We start from the raw sequence: 16,875 nt of genomic DNA on the forward strand, positions 1-16,875 counted from the left end.
GAACTCCTACAGCTGAAAACACCTTCAGCAAATTAGCTGGATACAAAAATAACTCAAAAAAGTCTGTAGCCTTCCTATACACAAATGACAAGCTTGCAGAGGAAGAAATTAGGAAAAGCACACCCTTTACATTATCCATAAGCAATATAAAATATGTAGGAGTTACTCTAACTAAGCAAGTGAAGGACTTGTTTGAAAAAAATTTCAAAACTCTGAAGAAAGAGATTGAAGATGACCTGAGCAGATGGAATGATCTTCCTTGCTCATGGATCGAAAGAATTAACATAGTAAAAATGGCCATCCTCCAAAAGCAATCTACAGATTCAATGCAATCCCTATCAAAATACCTACACAATTTTTAAAAGACATTGAAAGTTCAATTCTGAACTTCATATGGAAAACAAAAAACCCAGAATAGCTAAAACAATCTTGTACAATAAAAGGTGCTCTGGAGGAATCTCCATACTTGATCTCAAACTGTACTATAAAGCAATAGTAATTAAAACAGCATGGTATTGGCACAGCAACAGGCTGGTTGATCAGTGGAATCGAATCAAAGACCCAGGTATAAAACCACACACATATGGTCACTTGATTTTTGACAAAGAAGCCAAATCCATTCAATGGAAAAAGGATAGCATCTTCAACAAATGGTGCTGGTCTAACTGGAGGTCTATGTGTAAAAAAATGCAACTGGACCCATATTTGTCACCTTGCACAAAACTCAAATCCAAGTGGATTAAAGACCTCAACATAAAACCAGAGACACTAAGTCACTTAGAAGAAAAAGTGAGGAAGAGCCTGAAACATATTGGCACAGGAGACAACTTCCTGAACAGAATACCAACGGCCCAGGCCTTCATGTCAACCATTAATAAACGGGACCTCATGAGGGTGAGAAGCTTCTGTAAGGCAGGAGACACTGTCAAGAGAACAAAGCGACAGCCTACAGACTGGGAAAAGATCTTCACCAACCCTATATCTGACAAAGGTCTAATATCCAAAATATATAAAGAACTCAAGAAATTAAACACTACGAAACCAAATAACCCAATTGAGAAATGGGGCTTGGAACTAAACAGAGAATTCTCAACAGAGGAATATCAAATGGCTGAAAAACACTTAAAAAAATACTCAACCTCCTTAGTTGTCAGGGAAATGCAAATCAGAACAACTCTGAGATTCCATCTTACACCCATCAGAATAGCTAAGATCAAAATTCAAGCGGCACCACATGCTGGAGAGCATGTGGGGAGAGAGGAACACTCCTTCATTGCTGGTGGAAATGCAAACTAGTACAGCCACTTTGGAAATTTATCTGGTGCTATCTCAGAAAAATGGGAATAGGGCTTCCTCAAGACCCAGCTATTCCACTCCTTGGAATATACCCAGAAGATGCTCTAGCACACAACTAGAAAATTTGCTCAACCATGTTCATAGCAGCCTTATTCATAATAGCCAGAACATGGAAACAGCCTAAATGTCCATCAGTAGAAGAATGGATAAAGAAACTGTGGTACATATACACTATGGAATACTACTCAGCTATTAAAAACAAGGAATTCCAGAAATTTGTGGATAAATGGATTGAGCTAGAAATGATCAGAATGAGTGAGTTAACCCAGAAGCAGAAAGACTCAAATGGTATATACTCACTTATATCTGCATACTAGCCCAAGGGACATGTCCCACGAAAGCCTTCACTTACCAGGAAACTGAGACAGAGGGGAGGACATCCTACTGGGACTCTAAATGTGAGAAGCATGAGAGAATAGCAAAGTAGAAGGATCCAGAGGGTCCTAGAAACCTACAAGTAGAACATTATGATAGGCAGATTTGGGCCCAGGGGTCCTGCTCAAACTAAGGCACCAGCCAAGGACAATACAGGCTGTAAACTTTAAACCCCTACACAGATCTAGCCAACGGTCAGAACATTCTCCACAGTTGAGTGGAGAGTGGGATATGACTTTCTCACATACTCTGGTGCCTCACATTTGACCATGTCCCCAGGAGGGGGAGACCTGGTGGCACTCAGAGGAAGGACAGCAGGGTACCAAGAAGAGACTTGATACCCTATGAGCATATACAGGGGGAGGTAATCCCCCTCAGGAACAGTCATAGCGGAGGGGAATAAGGGGAAAATGGGAGGGAGGGAAGAATGGGAGGATACAAGGGATGGGATAACCATTGAGATGTAAAAAGAATAATTTAATAATAAAAAAAAAGAAGTGATCATAAAAAAATATTATTCTGTTTCTGTTCCAAGTAAAGAAATTCTCCTTTAAATAGTATAGTATAGTTGCTGTGTACTATTAGAATGTTTCCTAATTTTTGCAAAGACATAAATAATTGGTATGCAAGTCTTGTGAATTATATTATCATGTGGATAAATCCCCTTTATTTTTCAGAGTAAAATTCTTGGCTTTTTACCTTTCCTCAAAATTTCATTTACTTTGCTATAATCTCAAATGAAAACATTTTACTCTCACTTTCGCAAGCCAGGATAATTCTTCACATATTTCAATACTTATCTTTATATGTATCTCCTAACTCTCATCAAAGTTTCTCTTTATAACATACGTGACCATTACAAAAATACACAAGTGATTAAAATGCTGAGAATAGCTGACCATTCTGTACCAAGCCTTAACTGATAAATACATCTACAACTCAAACCCCTACACTTAAAGTCCAGGGGATATTCAGAAGAATGGCAGAAGACTGTAAGTGCCACAGGGCCAGGAAGACTTTTGCAACATTGTGTCTTCCAAACATGACAGGGAAGTTACACCAACCAAATCCCAACCATATGCCTGCAGAACGGGATCTGAATAAGACAACAGTTGACATACCAAAGAGGAGAAAGGACATCTCAGGGGAAGATCTGCCTCTAGCTGAGGAGTAGCAAGCCATTAAAGACAGATCGAATGAGAGAACTTGTTTTCTCTAGGGATGAGTCTGGCCACAACAGAATTGGACTATCCAACACAAAGTGGTCAGCCCTAAAACGTGTACATATAAGACAACATTAAACTTACTTGGCAATTCTCTCTCTCTCTCTCTCTCTCTCTCTCTCTCTCTCTCTCTCTCTCTCTCTCTCTCTCTCTCTCCCTCTCTCTCTCTCTCAGATTCATAAGATTGCTATGAATTTGAGAGGGAGCAGGGAGCGCGAGGGAGGTTGGAGTGAGGAGATGGAGGGGGCAATGATGTAATTATACTTTTTCACCCGGGAAGCTGCTAATCTGCACCTCTTGTTTACTCAGATAATTGATTTTACTCCTTCTCAAGTCTCTGATAGGGTTGAGGACCAGCTAGTTTAGTTTCACAATTATGTTTAGTTGTTTAGGGGGTACGATGTTTTAAGTTGATAATGATGAGATATGATAGATATTGATTTCCATTCAGAATTTTAGACATATCAAGATAGGAAAGATGTTTTTCTTCAAGGCTGCCAAATACAAATAGGGAAAACACTAAGAATGTAACATTTATATAATTCCTGATTGTTTCATGGTTCTTCTTATTGTAGGTAGTTTATTGTATATATGTGTAATAATATAAATGTGTATGTAAAATATAAAAAATTAATAAAAACCAAAGTTACCATGAACATCAAAAAAATGAAATAATACAATTTCTTTTTTTTTCCACAAGAAAGATCTAATCTATGTAATAATGAACATCATGGTGTAGGATAGCTTAACCCCTGACCCTGGATTCTATTGCTTTTGAAGATTTATGTTTTATACTTTAAAAAAATAAAATAATATATTTATAAAATAGCTGTATATCATAGAGACCATCTTCAATCCCGGCACTTAAGAATTTTGTGTAGGAGAAGAAAGAGTTCAAGCCCAGAGTTGGTTATAAGGCAAAGCCATGTTTTATAAAAGAAATTAAGACTGAACAAAAGCACTCCTCCCTAATATTTTATTTAATCAGTACAACATGAAGGTGGTTATTAAAGACACATAATGATATTTAGAATAACTGTGGAATAAAATAATCCAACAGTCTCAAGGGCTACGATATTAAACCTTTTTCAGCCTGTGCTCACAATCTCTATGCATTATTATCTCTATGCATTATTCCTGCCATTTCTTTTGATGAACTTCAATTCATGGTTCACCTAGTTTATTCGCTAGGCCTTGGGCTTCCCTTGTTTCTCCATGACTGCACAGTCCTAGACACCCTACTTCATGTTTTTATCGTGACAATGAATTCTACCCATACTTTTAGCAAAAATTCTCCAGCTTCAATCTTCAGTAAGACTCTCCTAACAATCTCTTAACAAAGTATTATTTCAATCTACAAACTCACAAAGCACAAACTATAAAGTCTAGTGTTTCTTATATTTTTGTAATATGTACATATATGTATATATCTTGCAATATATGTATAAATACATATGTATTCTATTTAAGATATATGATTTTTGAAGTCTAGAATATGCCAGAGTACCACATATGTTACATTTTTTAATTATTCCCTCTGTATGGTGCTTTATACTCAAAGTCACTCAGTAATTTTATATAATAAGTTTGGCAAAATATGATAAAGTCACTTGACTTTTTGGAACCTTCTTCCTCCTAGTTAAGCAATAATATGGAAGTGAGGAAGCTGACCCACTTGGTATTTGATTAATCTTGTCCAAATGAAAAAAATCTAAAAATGAAACTGAATAAAATAATAATATACTCTTTTTACTGATTTTATTCACATCTGTAAAATAAAAGCATTGAAATATACTAAGTTGAGTATGAAAAGACTTTTGAATTGTTAAGAAAATAAGATATATATATGTACATATGTACACATATATACACACACTTTTAATTATTTAGATTTCACATTCCTCTCCCATAAAGAATGTAAAACTTTGACATATGTTTAAAAGCTGGGGAGACATAATAAGAACTCAGAAGAGAGGGATAGGGATTACTGATGATAAAGTGAAAATGAGCTGTGATTCCCTGTGTAAATAAAAATTACAAAATTTTATTTTATAAAAAATAAGTTAACTTTTTTTAGACTGTTTTCTATAGCTTCAAATATGACTTTTCAATGGTCTACTCTCATTCCACAATCTAAACCAGCACTTTCTATTGCTGAACTGAAAATAGGTTTTGAATATGAAATTTATGGATAAATAAGTGGGAAAGTCTCCTCTCCTTCTGCTTTCTCTACCATGAAATGACTTATTTCTATTGAACCTCTGGAATCAGGATGTTATACTTTGGGTAAAAAAAAATCACTTTCCATAATTATTCATATACCCTTTCCCAGAAACACAAAGCAGAATTTTGTTAACCAACACCTATAATGCACTTCATTTCAAAGTAATAAAATGTCCTCCCCATGGTGCTTATTCATTTTTTATTCATGTATGGCGACTATTCGTGAAACTGCTAAAGTGAATTGATTTTTCTTATTTAAAATGTTTGCATGTCATAGACTCACAAATTTTATATTCTATGCATGAAGAGTATTTTTTGATGGGAGCATGCTGAGCTTAACATGTAATTTACATTGAGCTCACCGAGCTTCAAATGCACTCTGGGAGTTATAAAGGTTCATTTCTCCACAGGCTAAAAGACCTGTTTCTAAGAGCACTCAATTTAAATTTACTCCCGAAAAATGCAATATGACAGGATTCATTCTTGATGAGATTAATGGTAGATATCAAGAGATAGGAATAATACACTTGGCCTCTTGGTGTTTTTGAAAAGTTGAATAATCTGGTACACTGATCTAATAAAAGATAGCTTAACCATTATTTAAAGGCTCCCATTTCTAATGAAATTGACTAATGGAGACTGGATCTCCTCTTATATTTAGTTAAAAACAAGTAAATGTTTAACAGCTTTGTGACACCAGAGACTGATCCACGATGGTCTACGAATTCTGAGAGAAAAGAATCACGATGAGTGTTTTCATTCCTCATCTTTGACCTGGAGTTTCCATACTCCATCACAGGAAAAGCAGCTAAAAAGTATCTGGAGATCGCCTTCCTTTGGAGTCCACACAGAGAGAAGTGTGTGGTGACTATCGAAGCTAGGGTTTGTGGGAAGAATATAATAAAAAGAGAAGTGGACTGGACAGCACTGGGGCTCAGTCTTCACCCCTCACCTGATTCATTTTCAGCCATTATGTGAGGAAACTTCACAAGGCTGGGAGATAAAGCACATAACAGGACCAGAGGTAAACAGTCTTGGTGCTTTCAAAATAAGGGGCACAAGGCTGTCCATAAGTCCAGTGGGAGTCATGATGTCATGAGAGTTTAGCCTCATGACATTAGACACTAATCATCTCCAACACAAAGCTAAGGCACAGAGTGGACTTTGTTTCCCAAATAATTGTATACTACAACAAGATTTAAGTATATTAAAAAATTGCATCAAAATCTCTAACACCCAAAACACACACACACACACACACACACACACACACACACACACACACACACATATACACACACATGTGCACACAGGTGCACGCATGCGCACACACACACATGCACTGTTTAGGGATCACACATAAGTGGCATATCAAACAAAAAGGAAGAAGATTACCTATCGTGAGGATGAGTTAATAGCATTTTTAAAAAATGCAGAAAAAATAATTTGCAGAGGACACTAAAAGCATAATTTTTAATTACTTTATGCATACGGAAGAATACTCAAGATTCAGTATTTTAATTAAAATATCAAACATAGACATGTAAAGAACAAAAATGCCCTTTACATATGTAGTGTATAGTATTTTTTAACACTGGTCAGGTAAGGAAGGTATTCATTACCCAGTTAGTTAAGTAATGAAAACATCCAAAAAACACTCTGGGCTTTAAAGACAATAGAAACAAATGCCCCAGATGACACACAGTTGTCAAAAAACTAATATCAAGAAGCATAGTGCTAGAAGATGGACTAGAGATGCTTAGAAATGTGTAATATTTATATAACTCATGTAATCATCATGTAATCACTTGAAAGAGCATGGGAAAAGAGCTATTGACAAAATAATGCTCAAATCTCCCCACACTTGATGAAACCTCTTAGCATGTGTGTATACAAACACTGCACACCCATAAGATCAATAACAAAGGAAAAAGCTTCTAAGCAGGAAAAATGACCTACATAGTATGCACAAATGTACAAAATGGTTGAATGTCATTTTCTTCTTGGGTCTAGGTCAGTTTAGAAAGAAACAAATTAACATCCTTTATCTCTTGCCAATAAGGAATCTTCTATGTATCAAGACCCAGATAGTTACAAGGCAGAAAAAAAAGTGTGTGTGTATCATGTCAACCCAGAAATATAACCATATGTATGCTAATATCAAAGTAGATTTTGGAAGAAGGGTACTGCCTTTGTCTACAAAAATGTAGGATGCTTTAGAGATGTGAAATTAGGTAATTAAACAACAAGAAAATACAAGTTTACATAGTTAAGCACTGGATGCTTTTACAGTTTGAAAGTACATGGACCAGAACCTGATAGAACTGAAAGGAAAATGCATGGATCTACTGGTATAGTTGATGAATAGAGCAAAATGCCCAGGTTTGTCTCTTTCCCCCTCAGTCAGCTCTAAGCATAGCCCATGGGATAAAAATACTCTACCTTTATGTGGAAGTTGCAGTATTCATTCAAATAACAACAGCAACCCAAAAACCTACAGCTTATACTACTTAATAAGAAAATTTAGGACTAACGTCCTATGTCACTACATTAGATTGCATTTTTCTTGGTAAACAGACAAGATTTAATTTCCCAGAATCACCTTGATTTTTCATGTGGAAAGTGTAATTTTTCTCAATCTAGCAGTGTTTGACCTCTCATTTCTCTATATACTAGAAGCTAGATCTTTTTTTTACAATCTCTGTCTAGTGTCCTGATAAACACTGATATATGAATAATTTTCACTTTCCCTACTCAATAGGATCTTTCTTTGTTTTTCTTCATTTTGAGAGCCTGGATGATGCCTGCCACCGGAGAAACATCAAGAAACAGATTGATGATAATTTCACAGTCCTTGGTAAAAATACAAGGAACTGCTGTCATTAAACACTGAAGAAGGATTGAGAATGGGATCAGGATTGGTTTAACCTAAAACTGTACAAGAGTCCTCAATGAAGGGGAGAAATAATCGCTTATCTCTTTGTGGAGAGAGAGAGAGAGAGAGAGAGAGAGAGAGAGAGAGAGAGAGAGAGAGAGAGAGAGAGAGAGAGAGAGAGAGGAGGAGAGAGAGAGAGAGAGAGAGAGAGAGAGAGAGAGAGAGAGAGAGAAGGGGGGGGATGGAAAGCTTTTGCTCCAATAAGATGATCTTTTTGCCTTTCTTTCTATAAGAGTATTCATCTTTTGTAATGGATTTTTCCAAATAGCTTTAAAAAATTCACCAGGTATAAGACAATGCATCTGCTGTGGACCTCAGAGAGTAGAGAGAGAAAGGAGTTACAAATAGAGTGAATGCATTATTAATGAATCTCCCTGCAGCTGTCCTTAAAGACTGCCTGAGAATGCCTATACGTTTAGAAGACACTAACCTGAAAAAAAAAAAAAAAACATGGAAGATAATAGCTCTTCTTCCTCTTGTATTCAGAGCAATGATCTCATGGCCTGACATTTCCTTATCCCTTGTCACTTCTCGTTGGGCAAGCAGTGCTCTTGGTGAACAAATTCAGTTCTCTTTCCTGGCATATTATAATCTGTATTTAATTATATTTAAAATATGGAGTTTATGTTTTCAGCTTTCACATGAACTGAAAGCTACTGCATTGTATTTATTTATTCATGCCAATATATTTCAGTAATTCAATGTTTTTAATAAAATTGTGTATTTTTTATATCTGAGTTAAAAACACCAAAAAACCTTCAATTATTTTTAAAAACAATTAATCTAATACTAATCCACAACTAATGTATAAAATGATAAGAACGATGCCTGAATAACATTTTCATATTTTAATTAAATTTGATATGGCTTCATGGTTATTATCTCAATTAGACGGCATGGACTGTAGCATAAGCATACTCTTTCTAGAAAAGATGATTGAGAAACAGTGTGTGGTAGAAATACATAGTATGGGGAAAAGGCATCCCCTGGGATGACCACAGTTAGAGCTACATTTGATGGTTCTAAGCTATGATATTTACCTTAAATGTTTTATTAAATGCCTGTAACCCTAACACTCAGGAAGGCGGAGGAAGGTGGATCTCTGAATTCGAGGACAGCCTGGTCTACAAGGCGAGTCCAGGACAGCTAAGGCTATTCAGAGCAACCCTATCTTGAAACAAACAAAACCTAAAAACAAAACTCAGTAACTTTCAAAGTTCTGTTATAAAATAATATGGTTATTTTAGAGATGCTAAAATAAAAATACAAATCAATAATAAAAAAAAAAACCAGACTAGCCTCAAACTATAAAATGCTAAATAACGTTAAGGAGCAGTAAGAAAATACAAGACAAACTAGAATATGTTTGAAGCAACTGATTCTGAGGCCAGGAAACACTAATAAATTGAGAACAGGTATAGAGAGTACAATAGCAATGCTGATGAATATAATCATTGAATATAAAACCAAAACTTGAATAATGAATCAAAAGCAATCATACTTTAGGTTTAGATAGGTGTTGTAGGTTGATAATGACAATATGTGATGGAGATTGATTTACATTCAGAAATTTAGACGCACCAAGATAGGAAAGATGTCTTCTTCAAGGCTGTCAAATAAAAATAGCCAAAATACTAAGAATTTATATGATTTCTGACTGTGTCATAGTTCTTCTTGTTATAGGTAGTCTATTGTATATACTGTATGGTTACTTTTATTATTATTTTATTTTTACATATACATTTATATTAAGAGGACAATAACCATACAAAATTTTTATATGAGAAATTTGTTTAGTTTCCATTCAAAAATCAATTTAATTTGTTATACTAAAAAGCAAAAGATGTCATTTAAAGAGAGAGAAAGTCACTTTACAAGCATTCTTAAAACATGTTACTGAAATAGCCTAAAAGCTAGTACGTGTGTAGCCTTCCCTAAAAGTCAGATAAATGACATATTAAAGACTCCATCACGGATTTCATAGCTAATACTCAAAATTTCCCCAAGATCAGAAATTAGCCAAAAATGCTAGCATCTGGCACATTTCTTCACACTCCACTGATCTTACTGACTGTTTCAGTAAAGCAGGAGAAAGAAACCAGAGGCACAGGTCTCAGAAACTATACGACAGAGCATTTGCTCACACATTTATGTTGCTTATGCAGAAGGTTTCATCACACCTACAGAGCTGATAGAACAGGTGAATTAAACAGCTATCAGGACACAAAGTTAATGCTATGAAATTTGCTGATGCTTTGAAATTAGATATCCAGAAAACAAATTTAAAACATGATACCACTTAAAGCGTTTCCCAAAACACATTTGTGAGGAACAAGTCCAACAAAGCATTTCATATCTTTACAATAATTAAGAAATAAAGGGAAAAATTAAAAGCCTGTTTAAAGATTATGTAGCAGTTTATTTTAAAATTCAGAAATATATACTTTAAACATGTAGTTTATTATACACCAAGAGCTATATGCTACTTAACCTTGGTTGTCTATATCAATTTTTTCAAATATAATTTATTTTCTTTATTTTTTTCTTTTTTTTATTAATTTATACTTGTGACATCTCAATGGTTATCCCATCCCTTGTATCCTCCCATTCTTCCCTCTCTCCCATTTTCCCCTTACTCCCCTCCCCTATAACTGTGCCTGAGGGGGACTTCCTTCCCCTGTATATTCTCACAGGGTATCAAGTCTCTTCTTGGTAACCTGCTATCCTTCCCCTGAGTGCCACCAGGTCTCCCCCTCCAGGGAAGGTGGTCAAATGTGGGGCACCAGAGCACATGACAAAGTCATATCCCACTCTTCACTCAACTGTGGAGAATGTCCTGTCCATTGGCTAGATCTGGGTAGGGGTTTAAAGTTTACAGCCTGTATTGTCCTTGGCTGGTGCCTTAGTTTGAGTGGAACCCCTGGGCCCAAATCTGCCTATCATAATGTTCTACTTGTAGGTTTCTAGGACCCTCTGGATCCTTCTACTTTGCTATTCTCCCATGCTTCTCTCATCTAGAGTCCCTATTGGTTGTCTATATTATTGAATTGAGAGATAGCAAATTGCTGAAGCATACCCCTACTGTGTCTGTGAGGATAGCACTAGACAAGTGAAGGAAGGAAGGAAGGAAGGAAGAAAGGAAGGAAGGAAGGAAGGAAGGAAGGAAGGAAGGAAGGGCCTAACTGTAGGCAGAGGCATCCAGCCAACTGGAGAAGCAGGCAGAAGGGAATAGACAGGGAGAGAGAGTGGGTCTAAAGAGTTGCTCCCTGCTCCTGCTCCCTGGTTGCTGCTTTCCTCCCATTCTTCCATACAATAAAGGACTCAACCTCTTGAAACTGTGGTCAGTATTCCCACCCTTATGTCGTCAGCTCAGGTATTTTGTCACAGTGACTTAACCCTTATTTTATTGCTTAATATCATAACAGTAGCAATTAATGGTTTTGTTGCATCTCTGTGGACATGCATGAATCTTTTATTTTTGTGAAAAGTGTAACAAGTTAATCCATACACCCCTATTTAATAATAAAAAAAAAAGTATAACCATAAGCACCCTAGAGAAAAATAGCAACATATGCTTTTATTTCATAGTTATGTCAATGTTCATACTTTATTTTTTTCTTAAAAACCATGTCATGTGGTAGCATGTGTGTGCATATCTGTGTGTGTATGTATTCCTGTGTATGTATATGTGTGTATGTGTGTGGCTGTGTGCTTTTGTGTTTGTGCGTGTGTCTCTGTGTGTATCCAGACAAACTGTAAAATATAAATTCATGAATAAAGTTGTACTCTCCCTTGCTCTTCTCTTTTAGATCACAGCTTTGCTACTGAGATACACCTTATCCTTCCTCTTTGTTCTTTGGAACACACCTTAACAAGATGCTTTTATTCTTGATTAACATTTAGGGAAAGCCACCAATGTTAATTTCATGATATGGTAAACTTCCACTAGATTACCAATTTCATTGTAATGAAAAAAAAGCCATTATGAAGGGACACAGTGCAATCATGTAGTTTTATTCTTTCCAGCTTTGCTTGTTTTACACTGCATTTATTCTTCCTGCCGTAGCCTGTGTGTGCATGCTAACCTGCCTTGTCTGGTTAGTGGAATAAAGATGCACTGTCAGAGATGGTGTATTCTGAATAATGGATAACTGAGAGTCCCCTGACACAGGTTTGACGGCCATAAAATATGAGCTTTGTGATTGCCCTTATATTCATGCCCTGAAACTGACTGGGGGAATATTATTTCTAAATGCCAAGCTAACTCTAATTGTGGCCAGTTTCAGTAGGTGATTCTCTCATTAGTGTTTGGAGCAATTACAGAGAAAATGGATTGGTGCAATTTTATTTCTGCATTGATAGAATCTATTCTTGCTACCGCATTTTAGCTATTCAGATTCAAATCAGGCTGCTCATCACAAATGTTCTGTTTGTGAGGGACACTGCAAATGGCTTCAGTTTCACACTCCTAATCAAGTTTGATTTCCAATGAGGTCAAAGCATTTCATTGCCAGTAATGTGGTATTAAATCAACAGGTAGGTGAACTTATCTTTTACTTTGTGACAATTACTTAACTTATTGGCATCCTGATATATTATTTATCATTTCCCTCGTTAATGATACACACCCTTGCAACACCATAGGAAATCAGAAAAAAAAAAGAACTGAATGTTTATATGCACAGCTGACCTCATAGGAGAACACAGTAGAAGCATTGAATCCATGCAAAAATGATGCCAAACACAGCAAGAGATTTGGATTGTGAAGAAAGGATATATACATACAGAAGAGATTTACTGCCTTGATTGAAAATTCATCCTTTCATCATGCTACAATCATAATGACACACCCACAAATCTTTCTCTACAGATGTTGAAAGCAAACAAGTCTCTGTGATTAGACAACTAAAGATGAAAGATAAATTAACAGAATCCTCTCTTGCAGGTAGCATAAAGTTTTAAAATGCATTATCCTGTTTTTAGAAGAAATACTAAGGTTAACCATTTTCAATGCTGGTCAGAAAGAGGGAAGTTATCCAGTGCACTTTATGTGCCCTGGGCACATAAGGAAAGGCACGCAGAATGATTCCATTCATTACAGAGCCCTCTAGAGCAGAGCAGAATCCCCACATTGAAGAGAGAGGGAGGGACAAAATGTGAGAGTATGTATGTAGGTATATCATCTTGTTTGTGTTCCTGTGTGTGAGAGTAGGGTTACTTAAGAATGAATTTATGACCAAGGGAGAGTGGGGACTACCTCTGATGAACTCTGGTGTCCTTGGTTTGATCAATTCCCCTTGTTGGGGAGGCCTGGTGGCACACAGAGGAAAGGGAAGCAAGGTATCTGGATGAAACCTGACAGGCTGTGATCATATGGTGGGGAAGAAGGTCCCCTTTTGTCAGAGGTCTAGCGGAGGGGAACAGGGTGAAACAGGGAGGGAGGGTGGGAATGGGAAGATACTAGCTAGGTGATAACAACTGGGATATAACCTGAATAAATTATAATAAATTAAAATTAAAAATAAGAATGAATATGTACATGTTGAGACCATAATCTCTAAGGCCGACATAACAAGAAATAAAATAATTGAAAATAACCTACCCTCTTCTCTTAGTAGAATAAGCATGAATGGCTACTCACCTAGTCTCTCGATGGAATAATACCGCTGTTTACTGTCCACTCGCACAGTCTCAGCATAAGGACTGCCCACGCCGTACCCGATAATGTAGCCTCGCACCACGATGTTTGGGTTAAGAGGAGGAGTCCAGCTCATGATGATGCAGTTTGTCTGGGGCCTCACATGAAGAGAGCTGGGCTGGTCAGGGACTTGAGACTCTAGGATTCAAAGAGCAGTATCATCAGCAAGCCTCATTTCAGAGCTGAGAGAATGGCAAAGAGCACACTTAAATAAGACAGTATGTTATTCCACACAGACTCAAATTATGGAAAGCTTGTTATCCAGAGTGCTTCTTTCTTTCTTAGCACTTGCCTCTTTATTACAAGATTGTGTGTGTGTATGTGTGTATGTGTGTGTGTGTGCATGTGTATACACACATGTGGATACTAGAGGTGGATATTTAGTGTCTCCCTTTACAAATTTCCACCACTTCCTAAGAGACAAGTTTTCTTACTGAATCTGCTCCTCGCTCTAGAGATCTGCCTTCTCCCCTATCTCAGCCCCGGGCTCACAGATGTGTCCCTGGGGGCCTGGCTTTACATCAGCGCTGGGAATCCAAACTCTGGTTGTCATACTTGCCTGGTAGCACTTTGCTGAGGAAACAGGCCCTCATGTCATGTCAAGGAGCTTCATGAACTTTGCCCATCATCATTTGATCATACCCCCCCCCACATTTCTTAAACATTATTTTTGAGCACACAGACATTATCAAGCATCTTTATTTTAACAGCCCTTTCTTTCTTAGTATGCTTCCCTTTAAGCATCATTAGTACATTGAAAACTTAAGTCAAACCAGATAACTGAAAATAAAATAAAAATGACACAACTGTCTTGTCCAAGAATTATTTACTCAATTTAATCAGAAATGGTTAGAGGGGTCTGGGTAAGTTGCCCAGATGCGGATAAGCTTGTACTGTGACTGTAGAGTAGTGCAGTTAGGTTCCCAGAACTCAGGTTGAGTGGCTCAGTTATCCATAATTCTGGCATCTTCTTCTGGCCTCAGTGAACACATGAGCATATATCCCCTTTCCCCATATTAAAAAATCAAGCAAAATATTTTGACAAAAGAAATTGTCAAAGTGAGCAAGATAGGGCATGATTCAGAGCATACTTGGCCCATGATGTGTCGACTCTGTTAAAATCCAGTATTTTTAGAGGAAAGAGACTGTCCCATGGGTTGAAGACATGTAGGTTTAGGTGTTGGGAAACTTGTTTTTATACCATGTTCTATCACTCACTAGATTAATATTCCCAATTAAATTGACATGCAAGATAGTGCTTGATTCAGGCTAAGAAATAGCTAAGATTCTATTCTGCTCTAGATTCTGACGATGAGATGGTGAAACCTTATTTGTGAGCTTTCAATCCCTCAGATTTACAGTGAAGATAAAATTGGGAGCAATTTTATAGGCTATCCAAAAGACTTAATGAGAAATAATGCATAAAAATTCTTATTATGAGTAGTACCTAAGTTCTCAAGTGATATTGGATATTACAGAAACTCTACAATGCTTTAACATTTTTCTTTTAAAGAGACATTATACAGAAAATAATGAATTTTACTACTAAGCTGGCATGGATGTTATGTTTTGATATTGTTACAATATGCTGATGTTACACCACAATTTTGAAATATGACTATGTATATCGCTAAAGGACACTGATATTTATTCAACTAACATAGACACATACAGTATCTTACATGTTCAGACTATAGGTGTTTTGTAGTTGTTTCGTTTTGGTTTCATTATTTAGGGTTTCCATTGCTATGCTAAAACACCATGACCATAAAATAACTTGGGGAAGAAAGTGTCGATTTCAGATTCCAATTCGTAGGCTACACTCCGTCACTGAGGGCAGTCAGAGCAGAAAGAGCACCTGAAGACTACTGCTTACTAACTTGCTCAACTTGCTCTTTTATACATTCTAGGATGTCTTGCCCAGGGGTGGCTTTGCATGCAATGGGCGTGGGTGACCCACATCATTCACTAATCAAGAAAATGATCTATAGGCTTATCTACAGACCAATCTTACTGAGACAATTTCTCAGTTGTGGTCTCCTCATCTCAGATTCTATCCTCTTGACAACAAACCCAGCAGTAACATTGAGGCCTGAATCTATGGTAGAATAGAAGACATGGTGATAATGGGAGACATAACTAAAATTCTTGCAGTTTATAAAATAGTGAGAAAAATACATGTGTAAGTAAATATTTACTGTAAAATATGATAAATTTTTATGAACTGTATTTAGGTTATGTTGAAAATAAGTTAAGCCTTATGAGAAGTAAAGTGTGGGACTATTCTGACTCAGAAAGCCAATTAAACACTTAAACATAGTTCCTGAAAATTAACAAGGTACTTAAAAGCACAGGTGATTTGAATCTCTTTTAAGCAATTGTGTTTATTTTTCTCTGACAAAAATATTTGAAGGTTAGCATATCAAAAAATATTAAATAATTTGATGACTCAGGGTAGCACTACAGTCTCTTTTCTTTGTGATTTGATATGAAAGATAATTATCTCCCTACTCACCAATTTTATTCATATTCCACTTGACACTCGTAGTGTGTGTGGTGAAGGAAAGAATGCTCTTAAAAGTTATGATGTTAGCTACCATGTAAACATCATTCCCAAGGAAACCAAAGATGTTAGTCTGTCACATAAAAATCATTCCAAATGACATCAGAGGTGTTACATCAACAGAATTTTTATAACATGGTTTTCCTAAAGATGTTATTTTGCAAGCAAGAAGGGACAAGCTAACCGTTTGTATACCATAAAGGAATTTCTAAATTTTATACAAAGGCGTAATAAATAATTATAACTCAAAATATACATATAAACTTTTATGACAGAAGCATAATGTTTACAAAATATTTCCCCATGTAAGTAAAGTGGTATAAAATATTAAATTGATGGATTAATATTTTCCACCCTCATTGGTACAGTGTTACAACTGTCCTTGATATGTGATATGTTTCATAATGCCTTCTGTTTAACATTTCAAGCTTAAAAATAGCTATTAAAATGAGACAATATACCTAATTTTATATCATGAAGTTTCTGAATGTTATTCTGCCTT

The 16,875-nt window shown here is 36.3% G+C and overlaps 1 protein-coding gene across 1 annotated transcript in view; it reads right to left on the minus strand.

Annotated features, from left to right (window-relative positions):
* Dcc (DCC netrin 1 receptor) overlaps nt 1-16,875 on the minus strand; it is a 1,118,465-nt gene that overhangs the window by 149,009 nt on the left and 952,581 nt on the right. Inside the window, exon 15 of the mRNA XM_051163583.1 lies at nt 13,754-13,948. Within this exon, the coding sequence (XP_051019540.1) occupies nt 13,754-13,948 (195 nt within the window). The remainder of the gene's footprint in view (nt 1-13,753; nt 13,949-16,875) is intronic.

Source organism: Acomys russatus, chromosome 20 (assembly GCF_903995435.1).
Source record: "Acomys russatus chromosome 20, mAcoRus1.1, whole genome shotgun sequence".
NCBI lineage: Eukaryota > Metazoa > Chordata > Mammalia > Rodentia > Muridae > Acomys > Acomys russatus.